This window comes from Lissotriton vulgaris, chromosome 2_2 (genome assembly GCF_964263255.1).
Source record: "Lissotriton vulgaris chromosome 2_2, aLisVul1.2, whole genome shotgun sequence".
Classification (NCBI taxonomy): Eukaryota; Metazoa; Chordata; class Amphibia; order Caudata; family Salamandridae; genus Lissotriton; species Lissotriton vulgaris.
Genome location: NC_141688.1, coordinates 155,944,618 through 155,968,284, shown reverse-complemented (window position 1 = coordinate 155,968,284; position 23,667 = coordinate 155,944,618). Strand labels below are relative to the sequence as shown.

General features: G+C 44.4%; 1 protein-coding gene across 3 annotated transcripts in view; it reads right to left on the bottom strand.

Annotated features, from left to right (window-relative positions):
- Positions 1-23,667, bottom strand: part of LOC147729175 (sodium-coupled monocarboxylate transporter 2-like) — a 278,703-nt gene that overhangs the window by 96,526 nt on the left and 158,510 nt on the right. For all 3 annotated transcript variants that reach the window (XM_086959488.1, XM_086959486.1, XM_086959487.1), the window contains exon 5: positions 21,804-21,958. In XM_086959488.1, coding sequence (XP_086815614.1) covers positions 21,804-21,958 — 155 coding nt within the window. The remainder of the gene's footprint in view (positions 1-21,803; positions 21,959-23,667) is intronic.

Below are 23,667 nucleotides of genomic sequence, written 5' to 3'. Positions count from 1 at the left end.
AGAATGTAATACCATCTTCAAATAGGGCTGTTGATAGCTTGGTACATTGTTGCTACTTTCCATTCCAGATATAATACATGAAAGCTTTCTTCTGCTTACGCTTTTGTACAGTACAGAGTAATCAGTTATAGTTTAGTGAATTTAGAGCTCACTTGTGCTTTGATTTTGGGATATTGTTGCTTTCAACAAATTCCCCTGGTGCTTGTGTGTGGATCATTTATAATGTTCTTTATGTTCAGGAATTTACACACATTTAAGCTGCTAGCACCTTGACTGTAAAATGTTCATTAAACTCTTCTATCTCTCAAAACAAGACTGGTATGCCAAGTCGGCTGCAAGTAAAATTGAAGAAAAGCTCTACAGAAGAGACATTTGCAGAGCAGAGGCCCATGAAAGTCAGTCTATGGAACAAAAACCCAAATGGGTGCAATGCTTAGAAGGTGAAACTCTTGTTATCTTTTTATCTTTTGTGGCCTGAAGTTCTACCAAGAAACCGCACCTTGATGATGACTCTACAGTAACTGGGGACTACCAAACTTCAATGCAACCAAAGATGATTGAAGCACAAACAGATCTAACAGCCTACTAGTGATCTGCACAGTCTCCACAAGATTCCACTACTGGGGAAGTAACATCAAACAGCACAGCATTTAAAATGGCTTAGAGAGAGAGTCTTTCCTCAATTAAATAAAGAAGCTATACAGTGCTGCCTCAGTAACTCCCATAGCAAAATCTCAAATATGGTAATTACACAGATGTAGGTATAGAAACGCGAAATGGCAGAGGCCCTTTTAGACACTCTGAAGGATTTACAAGCACTGGGTGAGCAGCTGTCCGCATCTCTAGACGAAGCATAGACATAACTACGAACTGGAAAAGACACAAGATCAGTAGACCAAGATTGGAAGAGGATATTTAAGCAAAATACTTCAAGTGCGCAAACCTACAAGATCCTTCACAATGTATTATCAGGATCTGAAACATGAAGTAGAATGGAGACAAATGGGATATGGTCCACTACTGCCAACAAGTTTACTTTTTTACTCTATTTTCAAGGAGGACCGGGTCATTGACACCCCAATCGCTCTCAGAGAGGCACCAGGAGCGTGCCCCACAGCCATTATTGCAAAGCTGGGATGCTGCTCCATCACAGACAAAATGATTAGAGCAGCGAGGAAGATGGATATGATCATTTTCTGGGACCAAACCATACATCTTTATCAGGACATCTCACAGAACACATATAAAAAACACTGCCTGCAAGCATCAATAACAGTGGAAATGTGGAGCAGACAAGTGCGATACAGCAGGACCAACCAGTTTGTGTTATGGTTTCAACTGAACTCCAGATCTCATATGGTCCAAATAGTAGAGGAATTACAGGAAATCTTGGGCTGGGCAAGCGCCTCCCCATAATCACAACTGCGGAGGATGATTGGGACGAGGTGAGAACAAAATACTAATAGGAAAGACCAAGACCCTCAAGAAAGATGACACAAAAATGAGATTATGGCATATTAAGGGGTCGATTCCGATTTGGGAAATAAATCCGTACGACGATTCGAATTAATAGTCCTATCCGTACCAATCGTACAAATCCGTCCGAATTGCGCAGTACGATCCGTAGGATCAAACAAATACGTCCGAATCTTTGCGAACCGTACGAAAAGCAAGGGAAAATCCAAACGAAACTGACCCTCATGGTGAACCGTATGAATCGTAAACATGCTGTATGACCCGACAAGTACGATCCGGACCGGGGAACGAGAACGCGATTCGTACGGAAAACGATGTATGAGCAATTTGTATGAAGAGCCACACAATCACATATGCACCGTACCCCTGCAATCATGGGGGTATGCACCGTACCCCTACGCACCGTGCCCCTATGCACAACACCACTACGCACCGTACCCCTAAGCACCGTACACCTATGCAACGTTCCCCTAAGCACCGTACACCTATGCAACGTACCCCTAAGCACCATACCCCTACGCACCGTACCCCTGCAATCATGGGGTGTACTCTCGTACCCGGGGGGGGGAGGGGTCCGTTTCGTACTCAGTTTGAGTCGAAATCTTCTTTTACGGACGTTTTGAGCTTCCGTAGAAAAAGAGTCGTACGGAGTGTTGACGTGACGTATTGTACTTGCTGGGTTGGAAAAAGCTGCTTCAATCCGTACGGACGTTGCATACTGCGTGTTCCGAATGCAATTTGTACGGATTTCTGAGTCGTATGGTCTTTCGTACGATTCGTACGGAGATCTGCTTTGGGTTCGGATCGTACGATTCGTACGTACGGGGACACTTAAGGTGTACGATTCGTATGGGAAATATGCTCCCTACGGCTATTCGTAGGGGATTTTACCGAATCGGAATCCGCCCCTAAATGTGTAGAAATGGGGCAAAGGGAGATCATCAAGGGGAGCAATCGTTCTTAATAATACAAAAAAAAGACACAGACACAGAATGAGCCTATTCTGAGTTATGGTACAGACACTTGCGAACACAATCGAAATCAAAAACAGCTCACAGTGCGAACACTTGGAGTGATAACATGCTTCACCAATGCAATGGTGTACTTTTGACAGCTGTATTTCTTGAAATTGGATGGAGATAGATGGGTGGAGGGAGTGGGAGTTAAAGGTTCTTTTTGGGGTAAATTTGATGGAAACCAAGTGTACAGACAGGAAGAATATTTAACCAAATGAGTCTGTGTTCAGGGATACCTCCCACATTTCATAAAATCTCTATTCTCTACAACCAGAACAGTCCCAGGTCTCAAGAGTGCTGAGAATCATGTCATTGAATGGGTAGGGACTGAAATCCACATTAAAATGGCATAAAATCTGGAGAAAGATAAGAGCAATTCTCCCAGGTATAATCTGTTACGAAGCGACGCATCTCTGCTCCTCGGACACTCCGCTCCTGAGACATAAACTACACCCCACACAAGTCTTCTTGATCACTAACAAGAAAATTGAGATTTTTAATATGCCTGCATAGGGATTTTTTATAGAAAAGTTCAAGATAGTAAAAGACACCAATAAAGGTCACTTCTTATAACTGCAGGGAATAGGATCGGAGGGGAGCTTTAAAATTCTTAATGTACATGCACCAAATACAGCCCATGAAACCTTCTTTGCCCGGGTGTTAGTAAAGTTCAAGGATTGGAACCCAACAATAATTGCTCTGGGTAGGTGACTATAACATAGTACTGGATAGTCACCTTGGTAGACGCCCATGAAACATAATTTATCCATGTGCAATGACACTGTCTTTTTTGGGAGACTTCAGAGAATCTGGTCTGATAGACATATTGGCAGATAAAAACCCCATTGTATATTGAAATGCTTATTTTATCCAAATGCACAGGTCATATTCACCTATATACGTAGCATGGAAAGGGGGCGGAGCTAGCCTTGAAGTGCGAGGGTCACTTACTGAGCGAGCTCCCCGCACACGCCCGACCATCCTACAATGAATCTTTTTCAAACTTGCTAAAAGTGCCGAATTCCGGAGGAGATAAAGAGGTGCAGTGTGGGAGAATGCTGCGTAGCTTGGTCCTACTCCCAAGGGTCACCTTAACACCCCGTATCTGCGTGTGAACAGCTGCGGCCCTTTGCACAGAAACCAAAAGTGAAGCTGCGGGCCGCAGCAAACAGGTGAGCCGGGACGTGCGGCACGCAGCGCGGCCTTGGGAGGAAGGGAGGCCTGCTGCGACTGTGACCCCGGGACCTGCATAGGAGGAAGCGCTGCGGACCAGTGCGCTTGAGCATACCCCACCCACATTGATTGTAAGGAGAGGCAGAAAAACCCTGGTGCTCCGGAAGCTTCCAAGTGGCGCTGCGACTGCTGTCATCCCCGGGCAGTGCCCTGGGGCCTAGTAGTTATCCACGCTGTGCACAGCGTGGGTGGGCAGATACCCCGAAATCGTAAGCGGCTGCCCAAGTTTTTCTTCTTTTGAGGGCGAGAGGCTGGGGCCACATTTCCCTGCCAACACGGGTGCCACTGACTGCAGGACAGTGTTCAGGGCACCAACAGGTTCCCAGGACATCTGGGAAGTGCACTTTCTTACAGGTAGAAGCCTAAACAGTGCCTTAATTAGCAAGACAACCAGGCTTGCTTTGTGACATCCTAGCCCTCCAAATCAAGTGCATTATTAAACACGCCAAAAAAACAGATTTGGCCACAGCTGCATATGTATTATGTCTAGAACATGCGCTGATCAAACCGAACAACAAGTGCTGTGTTGAAATAACCTTGAAGGCCTCGGCACTCACTGTTCAGACATAGCTTACCAAGCAAGGCTGATATTATAAGCAAACATATAATTCTGGTGTGAAGCAAAATATTCTACTAGGCTAAAAGCTTTAATAACAAAATGTGCCATGTGCAGAGGCTGCAGAAAAGGAAAATGGTGTTTAAACTTCTAAAAAGCTCATGCTAACATAACACAGTGTGAAGGCAAAGCCTAACAAACAATCGGTAACCCAGGTTAGAAGGGCGCTCTGCAAGTAAGGGAGTGGTATGAGTTTCCAAGTATATATTGGTGCTCCTAAGGAAGGGTGTGGTCACCAACACCCCATACAACCTATCCAGTAGGTCTACAAAACAAATAATTAGCTTTCCTGAGCACTCTCAGTTTATAAAGTTCAGTATCAGAAATAGTAAAGTTCCACTGAATTCATCCAAAGCAGTCCCAGGTGGGTAATCCAAAATAATATATCAACAAGGTCCTTCAAATCATGGGTTTTTATTTTCTTTTCTCCAAATTCAAATCCTCCACAATCCACATACACAATCCACATACAGAAGTCATTGGATTATTCAGCCAATAATAATCCAATGACTTCTGTATGTGGATTGTGGAGGATTTGAATTTGGAGAAAATAAAATAAAAACCCATGATTTGAAGGACCTTGTTGATATATTATTTTGGATTACCCACCTGGGACTGCTTTGGATGAATTCAGTGGAACTTTACTATTTCTGATACTGAACTTTATAAACTGAGAGTGCTCAGGAAAGCTAATTTGAAGGCAAAGCCTATCTACATGACAGGCCCCCCTGGAGTTGGTGCACCACGCCTTCATATTGGAGCACGAGGACACACTGGGTGGTGGCACTCTGACCATCACACACGACCAAGTCTTGCAAATATCCTGTGTCGAACTTACATGCTGCGCCTTGGACTAGTTGGACTACACTCACAACGCCATTGCTTTGGAGCCGCAGTTATTTCGACACGCGTGGTCTACATAGCACATCTCTTACTTAATGGGTAAAACAGACCACACCCAACCGAAAATTACCATTGAACACTCGAAGAAGCAGCAGGATCAAGGCACAGATGATCAACCGAAGGTGCAATCAACGGCGGGAGCCTCAGGGTGGTAACGAATGACGACATACAAGCTATGTTCACCACTATTCAAACCGCACTGTCGAACATTGATGGTAAGATTGATTCCTTAACATATAGAGTCGACAGGATGTCAGAGCGGATTGATAAACATACGGAAAGACTGGACATGGCAGAGTGGAGAATATCTGAAACTGAAGATGACCAAGTACAGATGGACGCAAAACAGTCAAGGATGGAGAAGCAATTAGCGGCCATAACGGCAAAGTCAAAAGATTTGGAAGCTAGGTCTCGAAGGAGCAACATCCGCTTAATGGGAGTTTCGGAAAGGACAAACACGGGCCTGATGGAACGCCACGTGGAACAGCTACTCATCCCCCTGATGGGTCGTGAAACGTTTTCAGAAGTATTTATCGTGGAGAGAGCCCACAGATCAATGGCGCCAAAACCTCCTGCTGGCGATTATTGCGAAGCTCCTAAACTGTAGAGACAGGGACGCGGCGCTCTGTATGGCCAGAGAAGTCGGCAAGTTGTCGCATGAAGGTATGGATATCTCCAGCAGTCCAGACTACACGTCCTGAGTACAGTAGGCACGGAAAAAGTTCACCGTCGAGAAACAGGAACTGAGAGACTTGAATGTCCCCTATGCCATGCTTTATCCAGCCATACAAAAGCTCACAGTTGACAGCAAAACCTGAATCTTCGCTGAACCATCGGAAGTTCTGAAGTTTATTCAACAGAAAGGACAACTGGGAGTGCGAAGAAGGTCGCCGAGAGGAGAACATGGAAAGCAGTCTGCCACGTCTGATGTGGAGTGAACACTATCTAATAGACACATGTTGGCTAACACTGTGGACTGACTGCTCGCTAAGTGAGATTGCCCATCAGACGGTGGATGGACGGTGATTGAATAGCAGAGGCCTACGACCTACTGGTCCAGATAAGTTGACTGTCAACATTTGCATCTATTGACTTTTAATGGTACTATACCTCTCATTGATTTGATGCAAAAAGTTTTAATTGACCTCCAATAGAGGGAACTCTCTAACAGTATTGCTTAAAATTGTTGAAAAAGTGTTGGAATTTGTACTATGCATATTCGGGGCGGGTACCCATGTGGGTTAAACCACCAGAAACGGGTGGGAAACTCCAGTTTAATGGTGGAGGACCGTCCGAGAGATGATACTTTACATCAGCACAGACCATTAATGCTTCTAACGTGGAATGTTAGGGGACTACACAACCCACGAAAAATCCGAAAGGTAATAGCGTACCTGGACAGGCATAAAATAGATGTAGCCTGTTTACAGGAGACACATCTGACGGTTCTAAGTTAGAATCAAATAGGGGCTAGACGGGCTACATACAGGATGGCATCGTCCTATTCCTCATATGCGAGGGGGGTAATTCTATGGATAAAACGTAATACGCCCTTTACGTTCATTAAATCTATAAAAGATTACCAAGGAAGGTTTGTTATAGTACAAGGTTGCTTTGGGAGCACGGTGTTAACAATTGTAAATGTATATGGCCCGAATACTGATGACGCCGCCTTTTATGCACAAATTTGGACGAAATTACGCAAATTTCAACCTGGCGCTATTCTATGGGGGGAGACTTCAATACCTGTTTAGACCCCACATTAGATCGGTCAACTGAAATAGATTGATATGGTAAACACTTGGCCAAAGTCTTAAGAGATGGGATGGGAGATTGGGACATGGTGGACATGTGGCGACATAGAAACCCAGACCGCAAAGAGGGTACGTGCTTCTCAACATATCTCAGGTGGTCCAGGCTAGACTACTGGCTGGTATCTCAGGATGCATGCACATGGACAACAGCTATTAAACACTTACCTAGGACGCTCACAGACCATGCACCGGTCCGTATCACACTGCAAATCCCAACACACACCCAGAGACAATTCACATGGAGGTTGAGGCACACGGCGCTACAAGACCAGGTTTTTAGGGGAGAGCTTGGGCAAGCTATATTAGACTTTTTCGAACACAATTCCGGGTCAATACAGGGCACAAGAACACTTTGGGAGGCTTTTGAAGTTACTATAAGGGGGCACCGTATTAGTAAAAACGCAGGTATTCTAAAGGATATACGGGGACAATTGGACAAGATGGAGCTGAAATCACCAGACTGGTAAGAGAATTTGTACATACCAATGATACAACACTACTAGCCAACATCAGAACGCAGATTGATAAATATAATGAATTTACAGAGGACGAGATGAAATACATCTTGTGCAAATACACCACTAGAAACTATGGCGAGGAGGGGAGACCTGGCAGAGCGCAATCCTATAAAATTAAGCCCGCCTGCGCATCAGCGTATCTTACACAGATTAAGGACGAACAGCGTAAAACGGTATACGACACCCCGGCCATATTGGACTGCTTCACGACATTCTACACTAAATTGTACACTACCCAGGGACAGTCTTCTACATCAGAATTTGATGATGTGGCGCTCGCATGGCTGTCAGAAACCCACTGAGAATACTTTTGTCACAATATCACTTGGGACAAAATAATAGAAGCCATTAACTCCCTGCCTAACAATAAAGCACCGGGGCTAGATGGCCTTCCGGGCCAATTCTATAAAGAGTGCTGTGACCTACTGATCCCATGTTTTGCCAAAATGCTTCAATAGGCCTATGACGTAGGCACACTCCAGACCTCGCTAAGTGAGGCACTCTTGATAGCTCTCCTGAAACCGGGTAAGGATCCCACAGAGTGCGGATCCTACAGGCCCCTGTCCCTGATAAATATAGATGCTAAGATATTAGCGAAAATAATAGTGAATAGAATACAACCGCTTCTCTGCAGTCTGGTGCTGCCAGACCAGGCAGGCTATGTGATGACATGGTCCACCACCCACAACATCCGTGCCATTTTTGCGCTATACCATCAAATAGACCCGGACAATCCAGTGTCAATGGCCCTTTTGGATGCTGCTAAGAAATTCGACTCAGTGGAATGGGATTTTATGTTCCTTACTCTTTGGAGGATGGAATTCCCAGAGCCGTTGCTGAAATGGATATTGCTATTATATGCGGCCCCGAAGGCAAGGGTCAGGATAAATGGCAACCCATCTGACCCCATAGAGATAAAGTGTGGCAAAAGACAAGGCTGCCCACTCTCACCAATGCTCTTTACTTTAATCCTTGAGCCACTAGTCTGCAAGATTATATAGAAACACTCGGACACGGCCCTGCAATTCGGTGTCCGCCCCATCGGCATAGCCCTATATGCCGACTACATGGTTCTCTATACTACGTACCCAGATAGGAATCTAAACCCGCTTATTCAGGAATATGTTAGATACGAGCGGTATGCAGGCCTCCGAATAAACTGGGATAAATCAGTTGTGATACCTTTAACTGCAGAAATGGTGGAACCTCAACTGGAGTACCCCCTAGAATGGCGGACTGACCCAGTTAAGTAACTAGGAGTCTGGATTCACGGGGACCCAGAATTGGTTGTTAGGGAGAACTATGGAAAGGCACTGGTGAGATTAGAGGAACAGGTGGACAAATGGATAAAAATGCATCTCTCAATTGCAAATAGGATAGCCTTACAGAAAATTATTATATTACCTAGGTTTCTATATCTGTTTTGGAATATACCAATATGGCTGAATGCTTCCTTTTTTACAAGACTACGGTCGATTGTGCAAAAGCTCAGATGGGCAGGCAAATAGGCCAGAATGAGCTGCAAGGTTTTAACTCAACCATATCATTTAGGAGGTTTTGGGGCGCCGGACTTCCACTTATATTACCTATGCACGCAAGCACAGCACGCACATTATTGGACAAAACCCCATGCATATATACCACACATTGCAGTGGAAAAAGACAGCGTAGATTCTCTCCCATTGACTGCACTCATATCCTACCCGATACGGTATACGCCTAGGGACAAGATCCTCACAGCCCATTGCACCTCAAGGGAGTGGCATGCATTGGCACACAGGGCACGTAAGTTACCACTATACGCAAGAGCATTGCCCACGGCAGAGCACCCCAGACTTACCATTAAGCAAGAAAAGAAAATGCATAGATTGCTGACGGAGGTGGGACTAACCTCTATGGGAAAACTATGTCCCCACAACACATTCATTAAGTGGACAGACCCCCCCACTTTGTGCCCACCAACTCCCCCTGAAGAAATTTGCATACTTACGACTCCGTACGGCTGTCCGATCCCTATACCCCACATTTCCAGATAAACCTGTGCAACTGAATACATTACAAATATTATTACCGGCTCCCAATCGGAATGGACTGGTGACACACTTATATAACGCAGCTCAAGAGGAACAGGCTGAGAAACTTACTGCAGCACTGTGTAGATGGGAGGTGGCGCTGGTTGAGACAATTGATGAACAGGACAGGCAATATAGCTGCACGCAACTTACATTTCTCACGTCAAATTGCAATTTGCGTATCATTCATTTCAAATTCCTCCATCAACTATATTATTCACCGGCCAAACTACACAGGCTGGGCCAGAGGTGCAACGCACCAGGCGCTGACTTTTTACACACCTCTTGGTCATGCCCACAACTGCAGACATATTGGAACAAAGTTACCGTTACAATATATGAAATGCTGTCAGAGCAAATACCAAAAAATCCCTTGGTATGCATTCTAGGTGTTAGGAAACTTAAACATGCCAGACGTAGGAAATTCTTGGTGGTAGCTTTGTTACTAGCAAAAAGGTGCATTGCGATGAAGTAGGGAAGCAAAAGACCCCCCAGACTTAAAGATTGGATCACGGACATGACATATTGTAAGACAACGCTGGAGACTTATGCAGTGGATATCCCACATGCTTCGAGGCCCGGAGACTTCCGGGAGCCGCTTGTTCAATACTTACAGGCAGCAATGGAACCCGGACCATTAGCCGCCCAAGACATTAATGGCCACTATGTTGCCATGCCTGGGACACTACACAGGAAAAGGCACTATGGGTTTGAGGGTTAGTTGGATTGTCCAGGAATGTAGAACCACAAGTGGGTTAAGATAACCTCTGTTGATCTACGAATTACAAAGGTGTTAACTGATATGTGTATGATGTAACTTGTGACTCCAAATGTTATGTACAACTGCACAGAGTAACCTGACTTGTCTTGTATGTAATATGCTACTGGTTGGATGAAAAATAAAATGATTATAGACCTAGCAATGGGTACTCATAAATGGGTTTGAGAACATTCGCAACATACCTCATGGCTCAGTACTATTATTGGATCACGCGATGTTGATCAGGGAGGGACACAGGTCCAATCGCATATGAAGGAAGGGACACTGAAAGTTCTACAAAACCATTTGAAGGGCAGGGTGGTTGCTCAAACCCATTGTGAGACTATCACAAACTATTTTTGAGAGAATGACAAAGGTGAGGCCTCTAGGATGGGATGCCTTCAAAGCTGCGGTCAGAGGCCAGTGTATCTCAGAAAGGGTTTAACAAGGACACGCACGTCAATCACTCTATGAGTCCCTAGAGGCTGAGCTCATAGTAGCAGAGGAGAACATAAGAAAACGGGAGTGCTGAAATACCTCCTAAAAGTGAGAGGCCATGTGGGCCTATGGGCCTCAGGGAGAGCAAAAACAGTCTTTGCTCTGAGGCTCAGACAGGCTGAGCCAATTAAGGAAATTCCTTCAATAAGTGGAAAAGGGAGGGGTGAATCCAATAGTGAAAAAAAAGTAAAGCAAACGCATTAGGAAAATCCTAATTGTAGTTACACTCAGCAGATTCAAACAATCTAGGCAACGTTGATGTCGTTCAGCCGGTAAGCCGAGTTTGTTAGATGTTAATTATCCAGCATTGGAAGAATTTATAAACTCAAAGTAGGTTTTGAAAGCCATCACTGATTTACACCCCAATAAGTCCATGGAACCTGATGAGCTGACAATTGCATTTTATAAATGACTTTCGATTGAACTGTATTCAGTTCTAGTTTCTGTTTTTAACTCTGTTGAAATCAGGTATGGTTACACCTATTATGACAGAGGCACATATCATGTTAATACATGAAGAGGGTAAACCTCTGGACCTTGTGAAGCATATCAGCGATAGCCCTTCTAAACTCGGATAACCAAGATTTTCACAAAGGTCCTAGCAAACCGTCCAAAAACCCACAAGCCATATCTCATCCTTCCTGACCAGTCTGATTTAATTCCCAACTGACAGGTCACACACAAAAAATATTGAATACTCTATCTCACTGAGAAAGGGTCTTGTAGAGAGATTCCTTTTACAATATTAGTGTTAGGAGCTGAGGTAGCTTTCAGGGTAAGCTTCCCATTTGTCTATAAAGTACTCTAAGAAATAGGGTTGAGGCCAAATTGGTGACATGGATAGCAGCCAATTTCAGGACAGCGTCTTTCAAAATAATGGGCAATGGATGTAGATCTGAATCATTTTCCTAACATAGAGGCACCAGGCATTGATTCCCCTTTTCACCCCTATTGTTTATATTAGCTATTGAGCTACTGGCCACTCATATCAGATGATATACTATTAACAGTAACCAATCCAAGAGCTACACTGCCGCAGGCCCTGGATGAGATAGAACTTGGGGGTTAAGTTAACAAAATATAAAGTACTGGGAATGGGACCGCTGCCAGCAGTGAAAGAGGTACTAACCGAGGCAATGCTGTTCAGGTAGGCCACAGAAAAAAACAAATTCCTGGCCAATTATATTACTCCTAAACTGCAAAACCTTTACGCAGCTAATTACCCTAGTCTGTTCAAAGTAGTCACCACCGACGTACAGGTGGAAAATTGTATTTTTCATGGCTAAACAATTAGTTTGCAGTTAAAATGAATATAGTGCCTAGATAACTGTATGGCTTCCAGGCCTTGCCAGTGAGAATTCCTGAGCACAGATTTAAAAATCTTACAAGGTGCCATTGATTCCTTTGTATGGGAAGGAAAGAGATCTTGCATTGCGAGGTCATTCCTAAAGTTTCATAGACGCTCGAAAGGGCTGTGGCTCACAGATATATAAAACAATATTATTACTCCTGACAGATCGCAGTATTTTACAAATGGTCTCTTTACTAAATGGAAACGCACTGGATTCATACATATGCAAAAATAATAGTACAGGTGCTGTGGGTAAAACCTTGGATGGCCAAAGACGCTATACCTCTAGTACGCTACCTCTCCGAGATACTAAGACCCACAGTGGAACTAGGGAACATGTTTACTGAGAGGCGCGGCTTGACAGTGTTACTGTCACATATACTCTGCTGATGAGAAATCCAGATGCCAGGGAGCTTGACATATAGAGAGGACTGCTGGGTAGATGGAGGGTGTTGGATGCTTTGGGACCTCCTTCACAAGGAAGAAATCTTAATGTTGTAACAATGAAAGATAAAGTTTAAAGGAGGGTAAACCATATGCATAAAGTATTGGCAGCTGCAACATTGAGTTTTACACCCAATCATCAGAATGGCGGCTATTAGACTGCGCACTGACTGGGAAACATTCGTCCCTAAATACACGTCACCTAGGGTGCTCGTCTCCAATATCTATTCTGTGAAAAATGCCCGGACGAGCAATAGTCCTATATGAGGAGATAGTAAAAGGTTCTAAAGCACAATATTTAAATGAAATATTTGCAGAATCTCTTGTTCGATATACCAATCATGTGCAAAAATATTCAAAACAGAGAGTCTCTATAAATACCTGACACATTGGCATATCAATCAATCAACCATTTGTAAAGCGCATTACATACCTGTGAGGGTCTCAAAGCACTGGGGAGGGGGGGCTGCTACTGTTGGAACAGCAAGGTTTTGAGTATCCTCCTGAAGGTCAGCAGGTCTTGGGTCTGTCGTAGGCTCAGCAGGAAGGTGTTCCATGTCTTGGCAGCGAGGTGGTTGTTCTTCGGATGCGAGGGACGGTGGCGAGTGAGAGGTCAGCGGAGCGTAGCTGGCGGTTGGTGATGTAGAGGGAGAGCCGTCTGTTGAGGTATGCTGGGCCGGTCTAGTGGAGTTCTATTTGTGCACGGATGAGGAGCTTGAGGATATCCTCTTGTTGATCTGTAGATCTTGCAGAGCATGCGGAGGGTGTTGAAGCAGGAGGAGGAGACGGTGTTGACTTGCTTGGTCATTGAGAGCCTTGAGTCGAGGATGATTCCCAGGTTGGTGTGTGGTCAGTGGGTGTCAGGGCTGCCCTCAGTGCCGACGGCCACCAGGAGTCCTCCCAGGCTGAAGGGTTGGATCCGAGGATGAGGACCTCCGTCTTGTCCAAGTTCAGCTTCAGACGGCTGATCTTCATCCAGTCGGCGACAACCTTCATACCTTTGTGGAGGTTGGCTTTGGCGGTGATGGGGTCCTTGGTGAGGAAGAGGATCAGTTGAGTATTGTCTGCGTAGGAATTTATGTTAAGGTTGTGCTGTCGGGTGACATGTGTGAGCGGGGCCTTGTAAATATTGAACAGTGTCGGGCTGTGGGTTAATCCCTGGGGTACACCGCAGATTATCGCGGAGGCTTTGGAAAGGAATGGGGGGAGGCGGACGCTCTGGGTTCTACCGGAGAGGAAAGATGTTGTCCATTCCAGAGCTTTGTCTCGGTACCCTGCGGCGTGTGCGTAGAGTGCGGTGGCAGACGGTGTTGAAGGTGGTGGAGAGGTCTTGGAGGATGAATGATGCGATCTCACCATTGTCCAGCAGGGTCCTGATGTCGTAGGTGGCGTCGATGAGGGCAGTCTCAGTGCTGTGGTTGCTACGGAACCCTGACTGGGAAGGTTCCAGGATTCTGTTTTCTTTGAGGTATCAGGTTAGCTGTCTGTTGATGATTTTCTTGATGACCTTGGCCTTGAAGGGGAGCAGAGAGATGGGTCGGAAGTTCTTGAGGTCTCTTGGGTCTACCTTAGGTTTTTTGAGTAGGGCTTTGATCTCGGCGTGTTTCCAGCTCTCTGGGAAGGTCGCAGTCTCGAGGGAGGGATTGATAACGTTGTGCAGGTGGGGTGCGATGGAGCTGCTTGCTTTGTTGAAGACATGGTGCGGGTATGGGTGTGACAGAGAGCCGGAGTGGGTTGTGCTCATGGTCTTGATGGTGTCATCGATGCTCATGCTGGCCCAGGCTACCCGGGGTTCGTGGACGATGGTGGTCTGTTGTGTTGTTGTCTGTTGGGGCTGTCTGGGTGTTGAAGCTGTTGTGGATGTCTGCTATCTTGTGGTGGAAGAAGGTGGCGAGGGAGTCGCACAGAGCTTGCAACGGCGGGATGTTGTTGGTGTTGGAGCTGGGGTTGAAGAGTTCCTTCACGATGTTGAAGAGCTTCCTGCTATTGTGTTTGTTGTTGTCGAGGCGGTCTTTAAAGGAGGTCCTCTTGGCCGCCCTGATGAATTGGTGGTGGTTGCGGATGGCGTCCTTGTGTGCTGCGTGGCTGTCCGGAGTTTGTTCACTGTGCCATTCCTTCTCTGGTTTCCGACAGGCTTGCTTGGAGGCAAGGAGTTCTGGGGTGAACAAGCTGGTCCTCTTGCTGGTGTCTTGGTGGTGGGTTTCTTCATCAGGAAGCGGGTGTTGGCGCAGTCCTCCATCCAGTTTCTGAGGGTGTGGGCAGCGTCGTCGGTGTTGGAGGGTTTGGTGGGTGGGCTGAGAGCAAGGTTTGCATGTAGTTGGTCTTCAGTGATTTTGCTCCAGCAGCGGCGGGGGATCTGTTGGGTGTGGTGGTATGTGGTGGGTTTCTGTAAAGCGAAGTGGATGCAGTAGTGATCGGTCCAGAGTAGTTCGGTGGTGTGGCTGACGGAGATGTGCGGGCTTCAGGAGAAGACGGGTTCGAGTGTGTGGCCGGCGGAGTGGGTGGGCGTTGTGACGAGTTGCTTCAGTCCGAGGTTGGCAAGGTTATCGATCAGGGTCGTTGTGTTGTTGTCGTTGTTCTCAAAGTGAAAGTTCAGTTCTCCAAGGAGGATGTAGTCGGTGGAGGTCAGGGCATGCATGCTGATGAAGTCGGCAATGGAGTCGCTAAACTGGGGACATGATCCTGGGGGACGGTATTCGAGGGTGCCTCTGAGGGTGGAGTTTGGGTCAATGAAAGAATTCTGGTCAGATGTACCTTTCATGTACAAACTGTGCAAAATAAAGAGTCTCTATCAATACCTGATGCTATGGCACATGTTATCCAAACGACTACAAGAGATGTACTTTCACACTTCTGGTCAGTTTTATAGGGGATACAGCTAAGACATAGACGATATACATATTTGGTGGTCCTGTCCCCCCCTCAAATGAGTCATTTGAGGGGGTGGTTGGGCTACTCATTACAAACTGGCTCTGCTATCATTTTGTTGCACCTAGACCCACATAAGACTCAGAGACTACAAACTGCTCACCAATGCGAATTGGAGTGTAGCAACTAACATGATCTGGGTGGCGATGAAACTGATAGCAGGTAAATGAAAATCTGCCATAATCCCGACAATCCATAAATAGGCAAGTAAGTTGTGGTTGATGTTTTAAATGGAAAACTACCATAGGATCTATATAACATGAGTCATACAAATGAACAGAAATGCGAACCTTGATAAAGTATATGTATGCCCAATTGACAACTATGCTGTACCCGAGATCTATTAGATCTCAGACATTGATGGACTACAAAGATACGTAAGAGAGAGTAGCTAATACATCTGGGTGAGCTTCATGGAGGATTGTAAATCAGGGAGGGGCGGTATTTTTTTTCTCCTTTTTCAATTGTGGGCCTGATCAATGATTGTTGTACTTCAAATGTGTAAAAGCAATAAAACTTTATTCTGAAAAAAATGTGATGTAATTGAATAAAGTACCTGTGAATGTGATTGGTACCTTGAGTAGACACATAAGAACTCTATGGTCTACCTTGTCAAACGGCACATCACAGTCATGGCAAGGTTCCTTCTCAGCCACTAATATGTTTCAGAAATCCAAGGGACTGTGTAGGATCATAACTTCATAGTCCGTGACTTCTTTCTGACCCGGCATGCCGATCGGACGCGGCAGACTGTGAAGTCATGACCCTACATCAATTGCTTGTACAGACCTTGATCCCTTGAATTCACATAATTGGTACCATTGATTATTGGATATCTATTTGGATCTGACAGCCATCTGTGGCACATATGCTCACAATTTTGAAATTGAGGATTTCCGTGTGAATTCTTCAGACATACCAAGAGATTCATTTTCCACAATCTTCCTGTTTAAGTGCCCGATGCACGACTAATGTTGATTCCTTCTTCGTGTTCATTGAGAAATTACAGTGAACGCTCCTACATATGATGCTTTTTCCTGATGATGACCCCTCTAAGTACCCATGGGTTGAAACATCGTTGACGCTTGTAAAGTGGCCTAAATGAAAAAGGACACAATTGTTGTATTGTGTATTTATGTTTTATTTTGAAATCTGTTTCTTTGTACTTTTCCTCAGCCACTGTTTGTTTAGTTTACACTTTTTATTGCACATAATTATAAGACTGTTTGTGTAACTGTATGAGCGCCATTAATAATGTGTATATATTTGCAATATGTTTTTGTTCAATTTACATTAAATATTAGCCTTTTGATACAATTACTGGTACATGGGTATTGTGGAATGTAGATTGCACTTGTTTTTCTTTATATTAGGTTCGTTCCTAAATTTTAAAACAACAAACTTTATTTTAAGTTTTGCTCACAAACCAATGTTTGGATTAGAGTACTTTGTAAGACATATACACCCCAGTAGGCTCACACAAAATATTATAACACTCAGGTACAATATATGGAAGGTGTTAGAAATAGGGGTCTATATTTGGCATAGGTAGGTACCTTTGTCCAAATAGGGACCCTTGCTTCTAGTCATGGTAAGGGGAATAAACACTTTAGATAACCCCTGCTCACCCCTTTGTAGCTTGGAAGGAGCAGATAGGCTATCCCAAAGGCAATGTGTAACGTATTTGTACTCAAAACACACAGTAATACAGTGATAACACCACAAATGGACACCACACAAGTTTTGAAACATAAAGTATCTTTATATAAATTCAACAATATCAAAATGACAAAAATATAACATACAAGTACTAAGAAAAATAACTTTCAAAAGATTTTAGCAACTGAGTCCATAGAAAACTATTGGTGCATGATTTCTTGCAAAGTACCCGTCGTTGCGACAAAATACACCAATCTAAACAGCTGCAGCGATGGGAAGCATAAAAAAACAAAGAGATGCGTTATTTCCTGAAACCTTCGTGTATGCGATGCAACAGTTCCGCTGGGCATAGGGGAGCGGTGCGTCGGGTCAGGTCTGTAGGGGAAAGAGATGCGTTGATTCTGAGATGACTCCGATCGCGGGTGATGCGTTGAGGAAAACTTGCCGCACAGGGACGATGAGTGAAAATCCAAGATGCGTCGGTGTCCGATGAGGCGGCGTCGAACGGCGCTGAGTCGATTTCTTCAGCCGCAATCCCTCGATGCGTCAATTTCTGCAGCGGCGACAGGCGCTGTGTCAATTCAGCAGTGGCACTGCAATGCAGGGAGATTCTTCTAGTACCACGGCGTTGCGTCGGAAAACTGCCATAAGAAGAGCGATGCGTAGATTTTCTTGTAGTTGCGTTGGTTTTCCAGCTCCCAACAGCAGAAACAACCTTCAGAAGCCCAAAACAGTCACAGGCCGCTCCTGGCAGGTCAGAACTCCCCGCAAGAAAGTTCAGGGGAGCAGGGAGGGGAAGTCTTTGTGTTCCTGAAACTTCAAAATAGGAGGCAAACTCTACTCAAGCCCATGGAGACTTTCCTCAAGCAGGAGACACAGCACACAGCAAAGTCCTTCTCTTTTCATTGGCACAAACAGCAATTGCAGGCCAACCCCAGGCACACATTATGGGCAGTACTTCTCCTCAGTCTCTACAGCTCTTCGCCTTGGCAAAGGGTCCTCTTGATTCCAGAAGTAGTCTAAAGTTGAGGGGTTTTAGGTCTAATACTTATACCTAAAATGTCTTTGTTCTCTTTGTGCAGGGGTCTCTTAGCACAGTCTAAACCAGTTTTTTCCTCTCTGTTGCAGCTGCCCAGCAGGAGATGGAGACAGCATTGTGTAAGGCAGACAGGCCCTACTCAGGTACAAGGGAAATCTCCTCCTAACACTCTAAACGCAGATTGGGCCTATTCAGGTGCTAGTGAGAACTCCTCACCCTACTCTGAATGCAGGCCAGGACTAATCAGCCCAGCACTGACTCATTCAGGAAAGGCAGGGCACACATTCCGCCCCTCCCTATGTGGCTGTCTGAGAGAATGCACATCCCCAGCCCCTGTCACTCCAAAACCAGACAGTCAATACATGAACAGGAAGAGGCACACAGAATGGTTAAACAAACAAAATACCTACTTTCTAAAAGTGGCATTTTGAAACACACAATTTAAAAACCATCTTTACTAAAAAGATGTGTTTTTAAATTCTGAGTTCATAGAGCCTAAACTGTATTTCTCTATCTTGGGCCAGTGGGAAGTTATATTTATAGGATTTTATAAATAAAGTACCATGCTATCCTATGGAGCAAGATAGCCTTTCATTAGTGAAAAACAAAATTGGCAGTATTTCACTATCAGAACATGTCACACACACCAGTACATGTCCTACCTTTCACATACACTGCACCCTTACCAGAGGGGTGCCTTGGACCTGCCATAGGGTTACCTTACATGTAAGAAAAGGGAAGTTAGGGCCTGGCAAGTGGGTACACTTGCCAGGTCGACATGGCAGTTAACAAACTGCGCACAGACACTGCTGTGGCAGGTCTGAGATAACTTTTCAGGGCTACTCGTGTGGGTGGCACAATCATTGCTGCAGGCCCACTAGTGGCATTTGATTTACAGGCCCTGGCACACTCAGCACACTTTAATAGGGGTTTGCCAGTAAATCAGATATGCTAATCATAAAAAACAAATCATGTTTACAATTTACACAGAAATAATATGCACTTTAGCACTGATTAGCAGAGGTAAAGTGCCCAGAGTCCTAAAATCAAAAACAACAGGTCAGGAAAAATAGGAGAAAGAAGCAAAAAGTTTAGGGATAACCCTGCAAAAAGGGCCAAGTCCAACAGGAGGACAACTCTTTTCAAGTGTACATTCACATTTTCTGGAAATAGAATATGAATTCAAATTTTTAAAACAAGCCACAATCTCACATAACCTATTTACCAAAATGTTTTTATTGGGCCTTAATACTAGTGTCATCTCTTCTGTAGCAGTGGCAAACTTGAAACCAACATCATCCCTGCCCAAATGTTCCATAAGGACCACAGTGTAGTAGACAGAGATTAGAACGTAGCCTGACAGCCCATCGAGTTCAGAAAGCATCCCCTGAGCCTCTAGCTCACTGGGGAAATACAGAAGGGGCAGAATGGTCAAGCCATTGCGAATGCACAGTTTGTCAAGTAGCATTTATTTTATTTTCTATGTGCATTTATATAGCGCGAACCAGACCCAGATGGGTATCAGAGTGCTTTGCAAAAGTCCAGGCTCCCTTGTATCAGAACACAGGGTTTCTTTTCATGAGATGCAGTAAAATATATAGGATAAAAACAAAAAAAAGAAAATATTCTTCACAATTCAATAATACAGATTAAGCTATAGTGGCGTTGCAATTATGATTAAGTCAGAGCTTTAATTAAAAATAATTTTTTATTTTAATAGAAACTCTGGAAAATGTTGTACAAGACTTTCCTGAGGTAAAATATATCTAGTTTAGGTTTGCCATGGCAAGTATTGTGAAGATTCATCAAAAGGCATGGGAGTTCAGAAATCTCCTTAAAACTTATCTGTTTACTATTTAGGGGAGCATTCATACGGATATGTGCTTTGTGGATGGTATTTGGCGGGTTTTGCTCTCCACAGCGCGGGGACACGCCGGGATGGCGTAACTAGGCGCTCCATAACCTACCTTATTATTATTATAAACTACCTTATTAGGGGAAGCAGGGTTTCGTAATTTACCTCACGTCGAAATGTTTTCTGTGAAACCCTCAACAGAATCCCACCAAGCTAGAAATGAAACTAGGGCATTTACGAGCACACTGCCTTTGCATGGTTTATTGTGAATCCGTTCAGTAATGTATGTAAAAAATAAAGATAATAGAACCCTTAGCAAAAGAGGACATGTTTTAGCCTTCGTTGGTCGAGGGAACTTCTTCCCCGTCATCCTTTCCGATTTGATAACTCAGGCCTGGCTTTGTGGACATAAAGGCTTTGATTTACAAGCCTCGAGACAGTGTTTTCTTTGCTGGTTGCCATTTCAGGACGTGGGATACGATCACATTGTACTGATTCCAAGTCCATGCAGCTTTACACAAGGCATATGATTACCTCCATACATTCCATTTATAAAAAATGTAGGAAGGGCCAAGGTAACGCAATGCAGCTGTTATTCTAGTTGAATGCCGATGTGAATTTAAGTAGTTTGAGACCTTTTGTAAACAAAGATCTAAAAAACTACACTATTAGTAAATCCCTTAATTTGCAGTATTAGGGATATTTTCAGTGTACTACCAGGATCGCATCGCCTGTTAGCATCACTCTTACTCCTGTTACTCCACTAAGGTACTCTCAAAACAGCAAGCTAGCAAACTTTCCTCACCACCCTTCCACTTTAATCTCATTTTGTGCATGCCTTCATCCTACCCACTAGCCATATGAGCTCATCGCCCTACTCCAGTCCATTAAACCCTGCTGTACATAATATGACCCATTGAGCCCTCCATCTTCTAATCACTCACATTGTTCCAGAAGTAGTTCTTTGTTGTCAACTCTTTTACTACTCTGTCCTTTCCAACATCTAACCACAATGCTTTAAAACGAGTGGCCTTGTCTCTGCTCAAGGAACAGACAGCCACATCCCTGTGTCCTTTTGTCTGTCAGACTATCACTTCTCACATGTTTTAGATGAACAGCTTGTGTTAAATATACTTACCCTCTACCCCACCTCATAGAATCCACTCTACCCAAAGGCATGTGTGGATCTAGAAGTATATTTGGCAAGCACATCATGAGGAGTACTAGGAAAAGACCATCTTAGAAAATACATCACTCTGAATTCCAAAACACTCAGAAATGTTCTACAGCAAGCCCCGAGATTTAATTCCTGTGTTTTCTTTGGATTGAATTTGGCCCAAAGTGTCAGAACAAGCTACTTGGGGGACCGTCCCACATTCAATGCAAAATCAAAACAAACTTTAAAACTGCAGCAGGTAAAATACATGTAGCATTAGCAAGAGCGACCTGTGAACAAACTGCTTACAAATCCAAGCTTGGAAAAACATGGTAATGCTAATGAAATATTACTATAAATTCATTGTCTTCTAAAAGGTCAGGATATTTCAAATGCAGACATTACACATGTAAATTGCTGGTTTTCAAATATATAGCGGAAGCAGTCATGTTTTATTTTGCTTACTCAAATACGTTTAGACGCGATCCATTAATATTAATATTCCAAATGTTGGCTGTTCCATTATTGCGAATGGTTCCTTGAATCAGAACGCTTAAAAACCCCACAACCATGACAACCATTTGGAAGGCATCAGTCCAGACCACTGCTTTCAGTCCCCCCTGAAAAATGAAAAAAAGGAATTGCAAAACACGTTTTGATAGTCCATCAAGGGTTTGCAAATAGCAAGACAGCATTTGAAATAAAAACACCTTTTGTGTCTCTGCTTTAACCTTTAGTATAAAATATGAACATTTTAAAATAGAAGTAATGAAAAAGTGAAGCTTTTGTGAAAGGTAGTAGAGGGTGTGTGGGGGCGGGGTGGGGGGGGGAGGGAAGCGGCCTCCTTGAAGCAAGCAATATCAAGGAGAAATGTATTAATTAAAAAAAAAGCCCATGCATGAGTACTGACGTTCGCAGCATCCATCCATTGTGTGGGTTCCTTCCATGTTTGTCTAGACTTAGGAATTTGCACTGGAAGAAAATGCGTCCAGTATAAAGCCTTTGCTACGGTGCACACTTACCTATGTGAGGCTGTGGAGAAGTGTGGCTCACTGGTTAGAGCAGGCAGACCCTGAAGCAAAGGTCAGACCCGGGACCAGGGTTCGATTCCCGACGCGGCAGGGTGTTGAGCTCAAATGTCCACGGACTCGATAATTCTTGCTTCGGTGACCTAATCATGGGTTCACGCTCTGCAACTCTGGGCATTAAGCTTGCTTAATCTCCACAACGGCCCCCTGCGGCGGGATGCCTGGCTTTCACCTTGGGGATGCCCTGTAGGGGCTATCTCACAGGGAAAAACCAGGATGGGTTCCCAAGGCAAGCGCGGAGATACCCCTTCGGGGGTCGATTCTGGCGCTATATAAGAAATATAATAATAATAATAAATATAATATTCTTTAGGAGGATTAGTTACGGGAGTCTTGAGCCGCCGGTGCGTCACTCGTTAATACACTCTAGCGGTGCAAACCTCTCAGCCATATCTATGAGGCCACGGAAGCCACTTTGCGTGGCCTCATAGATATCGAGTAAGGCAATACTGTGCGAGTAGCTGCACTGCCTTACTCTGCACCGAGTAATTGTGGTGGGTTTTCCCGTGCTACACCAATAATTTTGAGCTGCCCCAGATTTACTTAATCACATAAACCCGGGCCGCGGAAAACCTTACGCCTCATCAGAGCAGGCATAGTAGGGAGATTTGTATTTCTCTGTGTTTGTTCCTCTTACCATGTGTGCTGCAGCACACAGTGAAAGAGTAAAACAATTCTCTGGATTCACAAAAACGATCAATCATGCAATGCAGACACCCTAAAACCTTGGTGCAAGGGGGCCTGCATTGGTGCTGGTCTGCAAATTGTGCGCCAGTGCAGGGGGAAAGAAAAGGAATTCACTGTATTTGATTAATACGGTGCATTCTTGCCCTTTCACATGGGTGTAGGGCAGCGCAGCAAGAAGACTGGCGGCGCTGCCCTCCACCAATTCACTATGAACGAGGCAGTAAGAGTGCCATAGCTTGAGAAGACAGAGCAGCTAGTTAATCTTAATAGTGATAGCTCTGTGCTATTTTGTCCCCCTTATGCAGTGCAGCATGGCCAATTCTGTTGCTATGCTCTGTTGGAAATTAGTAAATCTGTCCCTATGTCTTCAGTTTATTTTATTGTTTTACTAAGGTAAAGGAGGGGTAACAATTCTTTAATTTCAATAACTTTTGATTTTCTCATACACAAATAAAATGCAAAAACATCTACTGTGACTGGTAAAAAGACGCATAAATAGTCTGGCTGGAAAGCTATAGCAGGACATTGTAGAATGAATCAAAAAGAATAGCGAT